This window comes from Oncorhynchus kisutch, linkage group LG12 (assembly GCF_002021735.2).
Source record: "Oncorhynchus kisutch isolate 150728-3 linkage group LG12, Okis_V2, whole genome shotgun sequence".
Classification (NCBI taxonomy): domain Eukaryota; kingdom Metazoa; phylum Chordata; class Actinopteri; order Salmoniformes; family Salmonidae; genus Oncorhynchus; species Oncorhynchus kisutch.
Window position 1 is genome coordinate 36,747,867 of NC_034185.2, and position 16,247 is coordinate 36,764,113.

The 16,247-nt window shown below is 43.1% G+C and overlaps 1 protein-coding gene across 1 annotated transcript in view; it reads left to right on the forward strand.

Annotated features, from left to right (window-relative positions):
• The first annotated feature begins 765 nt into the window (after positions 1-765).
• LOC109900947 (MAM domain-containing glycosylphosphatidylinositol anchor protein 2) overlaps positions 766-16,247 on the forward strand; it is a 337,708-nt gene continuing 322,226 nt past the window's right edge. Inside the window, exon 1 of the mRNA XM_020496863.2 lies at positions 766-1,743. Within this exon, the coding sequence (XP_020352452.1) occupies positions 1,671-1,743 (73 nt within the window). The 5' untranslated portion in view covers positions 766-1,670. The remainder of the gene's footprint in view (positions 1,744-16,247) is intronic.

Here is a 16,247-nt window from a genome sequence, read left to right on the forward strand (position 1 = left end):
TGTACTTAAACTATTTGCACATCTGTATAATACTGTACATAGCCATTTGAAATGCCTCTATTCCGCTGAATTCTTTTGTGAGTGTAATGTTTACTGTTCATTTTGATTGTTTGTTTCACTTTTGTTTATGATTTCACTTGCTTTGGAAACTTAAACATATGTTTCCCATGCCAATAAAGCCTTTTGAATTGAGTGTGTGTGTGTGTGTGCATTCAGGTGTTTGGGGTTGTGGTCCTCTCCTCCTGCCTTTCCTCGCTGCAGAAAAGTAGGGTGCTGTAACATGAATAGTTAGTTATCTCATATATGAGACCCCGCTGTACACCCATTCAAATTCTAAGAGTTACATCAGTAGCCCTGTTGTAACCTACTGCCAATCAACTGAAGACAATAACAATCAACGAAAGCGCCTTGTCTATAAAGAAGTGAATAGACAAGTCGGAATATGACCGGGCATCTCGAGGTGTTTGCTGTTGATTGCAGTGATCTGTTATCTCTACAGAATTCCAATAAATCCCTCTCTTTCTCTTTCTATCTCTCAATCCAGCAGCTGCACTCACCCACACGCCTCGCCTGACGCTGCGCGTAGCCTTCCATACAGATGAAGGCTGGAAGTCACGCACTCCTTGACGTAGCGAGAGACCGGTTGCAGTGCCGCTCCGTCTCCGAATCATCGTAGCACGTATTGCGCAGCGTGACTGATGCTCAACTCCCCCATATCCGCCAATCCAGCCGGTAAAATACCGTTATCCTATAAAGTGGGAAGAGAAACGACGAGAAGCTTCTCATTTGATTCTACACCGGAATCATACCGGCAATCTGGTGCACGCACTGCTCTCTTTCCCCCTCCCTCTCCCTAAACCGGACTCACCCCCCTCTACATCAACATCCCCACCGGAGATGACTCGCGCACGGCGTCGATACGCAGTGCTGATGTAGCGCTGTGCTGATAATCGCCGTTCTAGAACTCACCCGCTTGTAGCAGCAGGCAACCGTTTTTTTTCCCGAGTAGCAAATTGCAGAGAATATAGTTGTGATTTAAATGGTAGCGCTTTTCAAATGGCAGTTCATTGATTCTATCTAAACAGACCCAGATTTAGACATGACAACCGCTGGAACCACTGAGGAGCCATGTCCCTGGTTATCTTCTCAACCATTCCGCAGCCAGGAGCATCAGTGTGACCACTCAGTGAGGAGCCCAGAAGATCAGCACTAACGTGACGGACAGGACCGAATATAGTCTACATCATTCTTGGGTCCCACCTACCTGAAACAGCCTAGTTCGTCCACTATCATCACTGACTGACTGTAGGCTAGGGCGTACTATTCTGCTCTACTCTGTCTCTCTTCCCTGGCTCTCTGTTTTCTACAGAACCGCCAAGACATCCATTGACTCACTATACGAACAGAACACCGCTTTTTCAAGTGAATTCGTCAGCACTTGATTTATTTTGACAGTGTACTGAGGTGAAAACGCGCCTTTTTGCCTTCTGTGTTCATAAATTCAAGGCGCAGCGCATTCAGAACATAAATTAATCAGCACCCGGATTGGAGCGGCAGCGGTGTTCGGTGATCTATCTATGCACGCGAGTTCCGCCTCGCCAACCTCCTTCCTCGCCCCGGAAAGGACTTCTCGCCTTTGAGTGCTGGAAATGTTGAGATTAACGTAAAGGATGGACCTAATAATTTCTGTTTTGGGGCTCCTGACGCTGTCTCTGGAGGGCATCCGTTGCCAAGGAGTGTACGGTAAGTGTGCTTTATCCTCCCACGGGTTGCAACAAACGTGATCATGACCTTGTAAAATAATTGCAACCGTACTATCTACCTGGCAACATAGCCTATATACACATACCCTCCGATGCTTTCTCCATAGAATCATATAGTGCTGATGTTGCACGGGGAGTTGAATTACATTTTATAGACTGGTGAGTGACCCGCGCCAGGTTATTGAACAGAGAATATATCACAAACGGCATAATTCCGATCAAATCCTTCACAAATTATTCGTCTAAATATTGATTATCATTCATAGTCGATTAAGTCCCTCCGTTGTTAGTGTCGATGTGGGTGCATATTGAGGGCCGTCTATGTATCTTAACCTATTAAGTATGCTTTACGTTTGTAGATCTGACAATGTGATCGTCACATTATTTCGTTAAGCGTCTCCTAACAGTCATCAGTGAGCGAGTGCTGTTATGTATAAACTTTTGGTATTTACCAACATGAATGGTATTCAAATAATGTATGAGCAGAGAGTGTCTATCTATCTCTCGTTCTCTCTCTCTCTCTCTCTCTCTCTCTCTCTCTCTCTCTCACACTCACACACAGACACACACACACACACACACACACACACACACACACACACACACACACACACACACACACACACACACACACACACACACACACACATCAGTTCAACTTCTAGTTTTTATCTACATTTGTTTGAGTTGTCAACTAACATGAAATCAACTAAACATTTCACTGTCATTCGATTTAGGTGAAAAGTTGGGGGAAAAAGAGACAAAATTCCCTTACATAGATTAATTTTTGGAAATCCAAAATCAGTTTTCCATGTTGATTCACATAGAGTTTTTTTGGTTTAAATGACGTGGAAACAAGTTGACTCAACCAGCTTTTGCCCAGTTGGACATGAGTGTGCAAACAGTGGCACAGACTGATGCTCCCTTGGCTGAATAAGCATGTGTGTTGAAAGCAGTGGTGCTCTCACTGCACTGCTCTGCTCTGCGGTAATCATATGAATCATAGGAGCCAGTGGAGCCACCTCACCTCCGATCTAGATACACGGGGACAGACAGCACTGACCGACAGCTGTTGCTACTAGTGGCAATGACCTGAGAGAAGATTGTAGACCAGAGAGAAAGCTCCGGTCAGATCCAGAGTTTAAGACTGCCGATGCTGGTGGTGATGCTTTAGTACCAAGCAGGCATGCTATGTACTAGTGGCATTATCCAGAGCCAGTGAGGGTCGGTCAAACTGAGGGGTTCAATAGAGACTGCTGATGGGGATGTAACACATGACATTTCCAAGCAGCCCCTCCAAGGCCTCACGGCATAATGTGTAGAATATAACCTTGCGGGGGTGTCCCGTGAAACTGTGATATGCCACTGATCATATGGTCAATGCTACGAGTGCATTGTACATTACTACTGCTGTTGACCAATGAGGAAGCTGCAGACTATAGGGGGTCAAGTAGAAACTGATGATGGTATAATAATATTACAGCGATGCAGTGCCAAGCTGGCATATTACGCATATTTTGGTACCATTCCATAGATTTAGTTTCATCCAATGCCTATGGTGCTAGAAGGGGGATTGAGAGGTTAGCTAACTGGAATGGAAGCAGGACACACCTGTTGATAGAGGGTTATGACGTTGAAATAAACATGCAAGAAGGACCACTTCAATGGGCTTTGTTCACAGTCATAGCAACACGTTGTTCACATATATATATATATATATATATAGTGAGATGCTTTATGCTTGTACATACGATTCTCTTGCGCTCCGCTATGAAATACATGGCAGTATCCCACACACTGCCAGGGTTGGTCATATTGGCTTCTTTTCTTGTCACATTTGCACGTGTTTTAACCAGACATTACATAGGGCTGCACGACATGGGCAAAAAATCTACACTGAACAAAAAATGAACTTTAACATGCAACGATTTCAAAGATTTGACTGAGTGTCACGGTTTTCTTGTGGTGAAGGAGAGGCGGACCAAAATTCAGCGTGGTGGTTATTCATGTTCTTTAATAAAGGAACTATACATGAATAAACTAACAAAACAATAAATGTGCGAAAACCTAAACAGTCCTATCTGGTGCAAACACAGAGACAGGAACAATCACCCACAAACACACAGTGAAACCCAGGCTACCTAAATATGGTTCCCAATCAGAGACAATGACTAACACCTGCCTCTGATTGAGAACCATATCAGGCCAGACATAGAAATAGACAAACAAGACATCCAACATAGAATGCCCACTCAGATCACACCCTGACCAACCAAAACATAGAAACATACAAAGCAAACTATGGTCAGGGTGTGACACTGAGTTACAGTTCATATAAGGAAATCAGTCAATTGAAATAAATGCATTAGACCCGAATCTATTGATTTCACAAGACTGGGAATACAGATACCTTAAATAAAAAGATAAGTAGGGTCATGGATCAGAAAAGCAGTCAGTGTCTGGTGTGACCTCCATTTGCAGCACAACACATCTCCTTCGCACAGAGTTTATCAGGCTGTTGATTGTGGCCCGTGGAATGCTGTCCCACTCCTTTTCAATAGCTGTGCATTTGCCCACTGAAATCGGTTACGACTCCGAACTGCATTCAGGTTAAGACCCTGGTGAGGATGACGAGCACACAGATGAGCTCCTCTGAGACGGTTCCTGACAGTTTGTGCAGAAATTCTTTGGTTGTGCAAACCCACAGTTTCAGCAGCTGTCCGAGTGGCTGGTCTCAACTGATCCCACAGGTAAAGAAGCCGGTTGTGGAGGTCCTTGGCTGGCATGGATATACGTGGTCTGCGGTTGTGAGACCGGTTGAATGTACTGCCAAATTCTCTAAAGTGACGTTGGAGGCGGCTTATGGTAGAGAAATGAACAATCCATTCTCTGGCAACAGCTCTGGTGGACATTCCTGTAGTCAGCATGCCAATTACACATTCCCTCAAAAAAAAATGACATCTGTGGTATTTTGTTGTGTTGTGTGACAAAACTGCACATTCTAGAGTGGCCTTTTATTGTCCCCAGCACAAGGTGCACCTGTGTAATCATCATGCTGTTTAATCAGCTTCTTGATATGCAACACATGTCAGGTGGATGGATTATCTTGGCAAAGGAGAAATGCTCACTAACAGGGAAGTAAAAAATGTGTGCACAACATTTTAGAGAAATAAGCTTTTGTGCAAATGGACAATTTCTGCGATTTTTATTTTATTTTTATAGCTCATGAAATATGGGACCAACACTTCACATGTTGTGCTTAGATTTTTGTTCAGTATAATTTAGATTTTTTTTTTTACTACATATTGTGATTTGACTTGCAATATAGATCAAAACACTTGGGTGAACTGTTTGAATCATATAAATAGAATGATACATTAAAAAGCAAAGTGGAAAGTGACATCATTATTGTTTAGAACAATCTCTTGACTGCATTTGACCTAATGTTGGGAACAATCTGTTGACTGCATTTAACCCAATGTTTGGAACAATCTGTTGACTGCATTTGACCTAATGTTTGGAACAATATGTTGACTGCATTTGACCTAACAGAACAGCATGCAAACGTAGCTCTTTACATTCATACCTGTATACGGGTTGAAAATGGCAGATTTGGACACTGATAAGCGCCTCAGTTGGAATGCAGTGGATGTACAGTAGCATGCTATACATGACGTCAGAGCCTTCACAGCTCTGAATGGGTTTTGACTGGCAGCCATTCTAAACTCGAGCACCGTGCATGACAAAGAGTTGCTTTCAAATGATGCTTACTTTTATAAAATACAATTTTTGGATTGCTTAAAACAACAACAGTAATTATGCGAAGGCAGGGACGTAGGGCAGTATTCCAAACCAAAACTACTACAAGTGTGCTTGCTCTAGTTCCTCAACAGCAAATCTAGGAGAGCTATAAAAAAAAAAAAACACCTTATAGTTGAAGAATCTTCTTACAGTCAAAAAAGTGCATTGAAATGACTTGGGAACTGTGTACACTTTGGAGAGGTGTGGGGCCACCAGTTAGACCTTTCTTTCAAACCCTTGTCATTTTGTTTTGTTTTATGTTGCACCTTGTCATTTTGTTTTGTTTTCTGTTGCACCCCAAGTTTTCCACAAATATTCTTATCATGTTACTGAAAGTATCCAGAGTCTTTTCAGATTTTGTTATCAACAAACGTCACACAAAAAAGTACAGTTAACGTAAAATGCACATAATAATCAACAGTGTAATGTTTCGATTCAGTCTTGTCAGGTGAATTGTTATGTCCTCAGTTTTAGTCTAATCATTTTCCCATAATCTTCAAACTGTTCCCTTTAAATTACTACCATAGTTATGCATATGCTTTCCATATTTCTTTTTTAAGAAACATTGATATTTAGCCTATCCATCAATATAGGCCAATTCCCAGAAGTTTAAAGTGGATCTAACAGCGAGGTGGAGGAACTGCGCTGCTTGAGTGAGGGGGCGTAGTTTGTGTGTGTGTGCGTGTGTGTGTGAAGCAGCCGAAAGAGGAGGAAAAAAAACTGAGTAAACTATGAAAACGTCACATGCGGCTGACTGTCATTTCAAAATATTGCATGCGATAGGAATCTCTTGCGAAATGGATATTACACATGTCAATATTGCGATATCGATGTGAATTCGATTGATTGTGAAGCCATTATATTACAGTAGAAAGGCCTATTCACTATTCAAGGTACAACACTGTCAATATGTCATAAGGCCAATTACCTAATCCCAGAGATACACAAGCGTTCTCTTTCTTACCATCAGAATTAATCAAACGCATACCATATCAAAGCTATTGCCTCATAGCATATGCCATACATATGTACATCAACAGGCACTCATTAAATAAATCATGTCCGTAATGCTCCTCACGGTGCATAGGGAGACTTCCTGCTTAAAACTACAGGCCTGCTAATTGGCGTCAGCACTGAACAGCAGCCCTCGGTTGAAGAAAGAGAGAGAAGAACAGATTCAATTGTTTGTGGTCTTGTCTCTTTCAGAGAAAGGAAAGAGGAGCAGAAAGGGGGTGCTGACCAACCAGATCTCACCCCCGTCCCTCTGTCTGTCCCTCTTCCCGGGGCTTTCTACACATCTGTCTGCTAGGGCTTGTGGTTCAGTGGCTTTCTATGTGTAGGGGCAGAGTTGATGGGCTCATTTATATTGACATCCCCCATTCGGTAATGAGAAATCACATGCCTTCAAGAGAAAGTGAGAGAAAGTGTGACAGAGAGAGTGAGAGAGAGAAAGTATTCTTGGTGGCTTTTTAGGAAGATCCAAAAAGACTAAGACCACTAAAGGCTCTTAACCCCCTATCCCCCCTCCCACTTTAAGCTTATAATAAGACAACATGTACGTGTGCATGCCCTGCGTGACCGCATCAGAGCAGTAGCTTGTGGCAAAGACTTCATGTGATGTGAGCATACAGTATACTGTAGACCATGCGTGAGGGAGCCTCTGCTGAAATATGCTGTACATGTTCAAATCAGTATACAATATACAGTGCATACAGAATGGGGATGGCTCCAGAGAAATGGGTTGAATTGGGAGGGTTTTTTCCAGGGTTCAAAGTCAATATTTATATTCGATGGATGCAAAATGACAATATGCAACATTTCATTGCTTAGGAATAGGAAGTATTTGGGAAGCATGCATGGCATCATAATACATCATAATGATGCTAAACGGACACAAGTGAGGAATGCCAAAAATTAGTAGGATGATTATCTAAGATGATACAAGACATCTTGGCTTGTTACCAATTTCTATGTTTGTATTAATATAAAATATTCTCTGTTCCATCGCATATCTTCACATTCTGTACCAGTTTAACAAAATGCATGGTGCAACACATGAACATGACGCTTTAGATAATACTGTACACATCATTCTATTCACTGTAGTATTCTGTTGCCGTTTTAGATGTCAGTCCGACTCTGTTTCAGGGTCGATATGATCTTGTAGCAGTCGGAGATGATTAAATGACTCTGCCAGAATCATTATTGAGGGCTGATGAAGGCTGGTCAGAGCTTCAAGGCTGCAGGCCACAGAGGTCTAAAAAGACACTATACTACAAGTACTACTGCTGTAACATCTGCCCCCCCCCTCGTCAGTTTCATTCTTATTAGACCAGCGTCAAATTTGAGGGGAATCGTGGATTTTGTGATCGAGGCACCACATTTCACACACAAGTCCTTATAAGTGTATTTAGCTATTGTGCTATCACCAGGGCTCTAAAGTGCGGTCAAGTTGATTCCGTTATTTTGGGAGCAATGTGCACCTAGGAATAAAATCTCCCAGATGATAATTGTTGTAATGAGTCGCCTTCACTTTGCCGTTCTTTCAGAATGCCCTATAGAAGAAAAAAAAGTGAGTGCAGCCATTGCACCATTACTTCAGAGAAAACGTCTTGCTTCTAGCCCAGCCACGTCAAAAGATCTGACCCATATAACCAGAGCAGCATTTTTATCTTCCTATAGCGGATCGCAGGTACAGAATTCTACATTCATAAACCATGTTGTGGGCCTGTTCTAAAACTACTCGTGCTGTTAACCATTTATTTACACTTGGTTTATGTGTATGCATTACACTACCGGTTGAGAGAATGCCAAGAGTGTGCAAAGCTGTCCTCAAGGCAAAGGGAGGCTATTTGAAGAATCTCAAAACTAAAATGTATTTTGATTTGTTTAACACATTTCTGGTAGTACATGATTCCATATGTGTTATTTCATAGTTTTGAAGTCTTCACTATTATTCTGCAATGTAGAAAATAATACAAATAAATAAAAACCCTTGAATGAGTAGGTGTTATAAAACCTTTGACCGTTAGAGTAGATTTAAGCAATAAGACCCGAAGAGGTTTGGTATATGGCCAATATACCACCACTGGTGTGTATTCATGGATGCCAATGTAAGCCACGCTTAACAAATAAAATGAATTTTAAAAAACCTAGTTAAATAAAGGTTAAATATAAATAAAAATAGCCAATCAGCTTGGAGCTAAACTGAGTGAGCTCAACTGTGAATTATCCTAGTGCCCCCAAAAAAGGGTCAAAGGAAGCCAGTTTGGATTTGGCTTCACACCAATCACATTTAAAAGCCAACTGTCATTAACAGAAAAAAACTTGAGTTGTTGCACCTGGTTGTGGTGTTGTCCCCAGGTAGCTAGCTAGCAGTGGTGTAAAGTACTTAAGTAAAAATACTTTCCCTGACACCCAAAATTACTCGTTAGATTTGGAATGCTTAGCAGGACAGGAAAATGGTCCAATTCACACACTTATCAAGAGAACATCCCTGTTCATCCCTACTGCCTCTGATCTGGTGGACTCACTAAATACAAATGCATCGTTTGTAAATGTGACCAGATTCAGGAAATTAGGTGTATGTCGCAAGTCACAACTTAACAGGAGAGCCATTTGAAAGTAAAAAAATATTTTTCATCAAAATGTGTTTTTTGGCAGAAATGCCGTCTTGAACATGTGAACTTTCATGTGCCTTAATAACAATTGTGTATGCCATCAAAAATACAAATACAATTGTTAAATTACGAGCCTTGTTGGTTAAGCCACAGAAAAAGTTATCAACCTTCACACTAGCCATGATTGCCTGAGAAAATGACTGGGCTGGACATGCCGAGAAAGGAGTTTGGATTGGTCTGCCATAGAAGCTCGTCTGTCTGTGTTGGTAATCCTGTCGAACACGGCTTTAAAAAAATATATTTTGTAGTGGAACTACATAAGTGTGGCTCCACTTTCTGGAGGATCAAGTTTTGAAATCAGTGGAATTAGAGTATGATAGCTAAAGAGATGGAGGAAACACCTGTCTCCGGATTTCATCTTCAAACTAAGGGCAACCGCGGCATGGCATTCCTGTCAGGGAGACGCGTCCATGCACAATGATGTATACAGGTAAGATAGTATTGCGTTAGCTAGCTAACATTACATTTTCAGATATTACACGTTTTCTCATTTTGACAGAAAGTGGTTTCCTTTCAAGCTAATGTTAGCTGGCTGGCTCCCTAGCTGATGTTAATCGTTTCCCAGAGCTGTGTACTGTTCTAGTTAGAGCCTAATGTTAGCTAGCTAACATTGGACATGGTTGGTTAGCTCCCAGTACTATGGCATTGTTGGCACTGTTTATCGTTTAACTAGTTATCGTTGACTGGCTGGCTCATTTGCTAACGTTACGTGACATGTGTACAACACCCATTGAATATGGCCGGTAAACGTCTGCAAAAAAAGTGTAATGAAATTGTTGCCAGCAGAGCTGGTTAGGCTGTTTTTCATGTTATCCAGAGGTAAACAAATCATCGGCCAGAGAGTCAAGTGTGCTCTTCGAGAGCGAAATGAGATGGGTGGGGCTAAAGCTTAGGGTGAGGGTGTGAACGATGCTGAATGGGTTTAGACAAAGAAGAGCTCTTAACTAGATAGCAAAACATTGAAAGGTGATTTTCTCAAAGTGAGTTTGCAAGTTGATCAACTTTCAAAGCAGAATTACTTTCCCATTGTTCCTCAAATGCATTGTATGATATACCATTTTGTTTTCTGAGTCTCTACTTTTATATAATGTAAAAAACACCATGTCACATTTTGCTACATAAGACCGAATCCAGGTGGTGAGTCACAAATTAAGTCTGGGTGTTAGAGTGTGCCCCTGGCTATCCGTAAACATTTTACGATAAGAAAATTGTGCTGCCTGGTTTACTTAATATAAGCAATTTGAAATGTACTTTTACTTTTGATACTTAAGTATATTTTTGCAATTACATTTACTTTTGATACTTAAGGATATTTAAAACCAAATACTTTTAGACTTTTACTCAAGTAACATTTGTTGGCGTCTGAGACATTCTTATTATTGATAGGATGAGATTCTGATGCCAGAGCCTGTGTGGTAGACGGAGGAGGAATTCGATGAAAGATTCCGGAGAGAGGTGGTAGCGATGGGAATGCTGCAGCACACTCGTCCTGAAGTACGTGTCCCCAGTCCGGTACGTCCTGTGCCAGCTCCCCGCACTCTCCCTGAAGAGCCAGAGACCGTCAGGGAGGCGATGGAGAAGTTGGGAGATAGAGAGATGTTGTGCAAGTATGTTCTGCTCAACATTCGACCAGAGGATCCGGTTAGCAGTCTGGTGAAACCTGTTTCGACTCCACACATCTGGACTCCAGTGTGCCTCCCCAGTTCGGTACGTCCTGTGCCTTCTCCCAGCGCTCGCCAGGAAGTGGTGGTCACCAGTCTGGTGCCACCTGTACCGGCTCCAAGCACTAGGCCTCCAGTGCGCATTCACAGTCCAGAGCTTCTGGCGATGGTTCCCAGTCCAGAGCTTCCGGCGACGGTTCCCAGTCCAGAGCTTCCGGCGACGGTCCACAGTCTGGAACCTCCTGCGACGGTCCACAGTCTGGAACCTCCTGCGACGGTCCACAGTCCGGAACCTCCTGCGACGGTCCACAGTCCGGAACCTCCTGCGACGGTCCACAGTCCGGAACCTCCTGCGACGGTCCACAGTCCGGAACCTAGGTGATTTGATAATGTTGAAAATGAAATGGTGCTGATAAACTACGGTTTGCAGGGCTCAAACCACCCAGTTTATAATGGTGGCTGGCTGAAAGACAGTTGTATCACGTGCAAGGCACAGGTGAGCATAAATTGAAGTAATTTGCTAATAATTGGCTATTTTTATTTTACTGAACTGATGGTCAGTCTGAGTGGAGGGAGGGGAAGATTAGCAGAGGGTCCATATTTTACCAGCCCAGCTCCTTTCCTCCAGTGAGACTGACCAGAGAGAGGGGACACTGTCTTCCACCTAATGGTGAAACGCGGGTTGCGTCGCATTATTTTCGCCTCATGCACAAATTTGTGTTGTTACGACCAGAGAAAGTTAAACATTCCTCGATATTAAAATACGATTTGCTAATAATAATAATAAAAATACAGTTGGCTACTCATTCATTGTAGCTGCAACTCGAGTGAAAGTAGGGAGAAGCACGTTTTATGATTTGTAAAAGTGTTGAACAGCCTCCCGAGTGACGCAGCGGTTTAAGGAACTACATTGTAGTGTTTGAGGCGTCACTACAGACCCGGGTTTGATCCAGGGCTGTGTTGCATCCGGCCGCAACTGGGAGACCCATGAGGTGGCGCACAATTGGCCAAGCGTCATCCGGGTTAAGGGAGGGTTTTTCCAGCCGGGATGTCCATGTCCCATCTCTCTCTAGTGACTGCTGTGGCGGGTCGGGCGCAGTGCATGCTGACACTGTCACCAGGTGTACGGTGTTTCCATCGTGGAAGCGGTAGGAACAGTGATTTGAGCTGATTGGCCAGGACAGTAAGTGTAATTGATTTAGCCACAGCTCTCCTGGTCCACCGGGTAGACGGAGTTTGTCCCTTCAGACAAATGAAATGGTTCAAAATGGGAACACTTTGCCTACCCGGTGTGAGGGCTTCTGAATCAAGTGCACCTACTGCCAATAGCACAAGACGTTGGCTTTTCTACAGAAATGTTTGGTGATCGACTAGGAATGTCTGGCGAGATCGACTGGTTGGTGACTACTTGTCTAAATGATAACATGAAATAAGGGAGAGGAACAAATTTTGTTTTCTTCTTGTTTTGAGGACCATGTCTCCTCCGTATGATATGATGAAACTGTAGCTGTGAGTTAAAGTGTAAGTAGTATCTTCATCTGGAGACGACACCTTCAGTTTGCATCACAGTCTCTGACAGACAACTGCATTGGGAGCTCTGAGATGCTCTTGATAATGTCTCTCCATTGCTTAACAGAGGCAATAGAAGCAAAGTCCCCACCTCTTCTTTCCCTCTCTTGCGTTGCCATTGAAGTCCCTGTGATTCCTGGGGTTTCTTTTCATGAGGCTTGGTTCAGACGCTTTGGCTTCTAAGCTATGCAAATGCATTCCGCCAGTGAAACTAAAGCCGTCTTTGTTGGTTCTCAGAAGCCTCCTCCACAAAGTCCTTCATCAATGCTCTTGGATCTGGACCCTCACATTTCCCACCATAATGAGACACCAGAGAACTCCCTCTCCCTCCCTCTATCTATCTCTCTGTCGTTATCCCTCTCTTTCTCTATCTCTCCCTTTCTATTTGTCGTTATTTTGCTCCCTTCTTTCTCTGTACACTCTGTTAGCACACAACCCACCAGGGGAGAATGGGGTAGAGATGAGACTGAGAGGGGGAGGCATTCTGAACAGCAGAGACACTTTGGAGTGGTGGGCATATAAGGGACTGGTCTGTACCCCTGGGTGGGCCCTCAGATTGCTAGTACTCTCTCCCATACTGGCAAACTTACTCACACAGAATGTCAGTTCTCATAGGACCCATGCATAGGAGACTACTGTGCTCTGCAGTGCTTGGAAAGCAGGCACCAGTTCATACCTGAGATTGGAACCAGTACACATGTGATTGCTGCTAGTTCCTCATCTGATGTGAAAGTTACTCATACAGAAAGCCAGCTCTCACAAGACCCAGTCTTTGGAGAGTTTCCTCTGTTTAATGTTGGAAAAACAGGAGCTAGGTAGCAGCCAATCTACAGTATATAGCCTAATTAGCCTACTCCTGTCTACACAAATACATTACATTATTTAAAGTAGGCTACTAAAGCAACATTTGGCCACAGAGGATAATTAGCTTATTTCAAAAAAATAAGTGAGTTCTTTTACACAGACTTCTCGCACTCTCGTTTGCTGCAGAACTGTGTGGGAAAAGTCACTAAATGCTACCAAAACCATAGAAACCCTTGATGTCAAAACTCCCCAAAGGCAGCCTGAAAAATAGTAGCTCTTTTACTAATAAAAGTCTCTGGATGGGTCTGAAAATTTGATAAATATAGCGTCAAAGTCACTAAATTGGCAACACCGCAAACAGCACAGACACTGGACCCAATAGCCTAGTTTCAGACTCCTACTTATCCTTGCACCTTTGAAGACTAGACAGATGTTTTACACTATATATACAAAAGTATGTGGACCCCCTCAAATGAGTGGAATCGGGTATTTCAGCCACACCTGTTGCTGACAGGTGTATAAATCGAACACACAGCCATGCAATCTCCATAGACAAACATTGGCAGTAGAGTGGCCTTAGTGAAAAGCTCAGTGACTTTCAACGTGGCACCGTCATAGGATGCCACCTTTCCAACAAGTCAGTTCCTCACATTTCTGCCCTGCTAGAGCTGCCCCGGTAAACTGTAAGTGCTGTTATTGTGAAGTGGGAATGCCTAGGAGCAACAACAGCTCAGCCGCAAAGTGGTAGGCAACACAAGCTCAGAGAACTGGACGGCCGAGTGCTGAAGCGCGTTGCGTCGGTTGCAACATTCTCTATGAGTTCCAAATTGCCTCTGGAAGCAACATCAGCACAAGAAATGGGTTTCCATGGCCGAGCAGCCGCACACAAGCCTAAGATCAGTATGTGGAATGCCAAGCGTCAGCTGGAGTGGTGTAAAGTTGCCCCCATTGGACTCTGGAGCAGTGAAAACGTGTTCTCTAGAGGGATGAATCACGCTTCACCATCTGGCAGTCCGACGGAAGAATATGGGTTTGGTGAATGCCAGGAGAACGCTACCTGCCCCAATGCATAGTGCCAACTTTAAAGTTTGGTGGAAGAGGAATAATGGTCTGGGCTGTTTTTCATGGATCGAGCTATGCCCCTTAGTTCTAGTGAAGGGAAAACTTAACGCTACAGCATACAATGACATTCTAGCTGAATCTATGCTTCCAACTTTGTGGCAACAGTTTCTTGTTTCAGCATGACAATGCCCCCATGCACAAAATGTTAGGTCCATACCGAAATGGTTTGACGAGATCGGTGTGGAAGAGCTTGACTGGCCTGCACAGAGCGATGACCTCAACTCCATCGAACTGCTTTTGGATGAATTGGAACGGAAACTGCGAGCCAGGCCTACCATCCAACATCAGTGCCCAACCTCACAAATGCTTTTGTGGCTGAATGGAATTAATTCCCAGCAGAAATGTTTGAACATCTAGTTGAAAGCCTTCTCAGAAGAGTGGAGTTATAGCAGCAAAGGAGGGACCAACTCCATATTAATGCCCATGAGATGTTCGACGAGCAGGTGTCCACATACCTTTGGTCATGTACTGTATCTCTGAAACCTCAAAAGCTTGTTTCTCCTCTGACTGTTGGATAAGGGGAACCATGGTGTGTTAACAACACTCGGTGGAGTCTAGAAATCCTGACTGGCAATGTGTCCAGCCTGAGATACCATTGTGGGCAGCTCGACGGTGAGACATTTTTGCCTGTCTACTCTCTGCGGACCGACCAAGCTCCACTGTCACCCAGGAGCCGGTGTCCATGACATCAACTCTCTCCTGCCCACGGTTCTGGCCAACTACTCCAATATTGAGACCATCGTTACTAACGTAGATTTTAACGACCTTCTCACTGAAACATGGCTGTCTTCAGACTGTAGCGCTGCTTATATTGAGTGTATGAACAATACTCTGTCACCTATTCTGTCTCCTTCTTGTGATGATTTAGTTGATAGCAAATTAAGGGCAACCATTGATGCCATAGCTCCAGGAATGTTGAAAAAGAACACATCCCTTTGGATGAGGGAGGAAGCTAATAAATTATAGAGAAATTGCAGAAAGGCAGAGTTGCAGTTGTCCATTATGATAATCTGAGAGAGCAACTTGGCATATATAACAAGGCAATTAGAAATGCCAGACGGGCTCATTTTTCTAACTTGATCGCTAATAATCAAAATCATTTGAGTGCTCTTTTCGACCATTGATGGCCTGATAAATCCTACCCTGTCGTCCACATCTAAATGTGATGAGTTTGCTGCATATTTCAAAAAATAAGATACTCAGCCTAATGTTTGTTTTCAGTGAAGCAAGACCCGATGAGAAGTTTGATGATATGTGCCCTAGCCTAGCATGCAAAGGTACTATGGATTTATTTTCACCTGGTTGACACAGACATGCGCAGGAAAGTGATATCACAACTTAAGCCTTCTACCTGCCATCTCGATCCTATCCCCACCATCTTCTTCAAAACAGTTTGTAATTGCATATCTGAAGAAGCGCAAGGTATTGTATAAGTCAATCTCCAACCTTCCATTCTTAATCAAAATTCTGGAGAAATTGGTTTTCAAACAGCTAAATAATTTTTTTAAGTGCAGATTGTTTTTTTTGTTTTTTTTACAAATTCCAATTTGGTTTTCCAGCCCACCACAACACAGAGACAGCCTTAGTTAAAGTGGTCAATGATCTTAGAGCCAACACAGATGCCAAACAGCTCTCTGTCCTTGTACTCTAGGATTTAAGTGCTGCAGTCAACACTGTTGACCACGATGTCCTTCGGGACAGACTGGAGAGGTGGGTCAGCACTCCGGTCCAGTTCTAAATTGGTTTAGGACCTATTTTGCCGGTTAAGATTTTTTTGTCACCCTTGGTAAACATCAAATCAAATCAAATCAAATTTATTTATATAGCCCTTCGTACATCAGCTGATA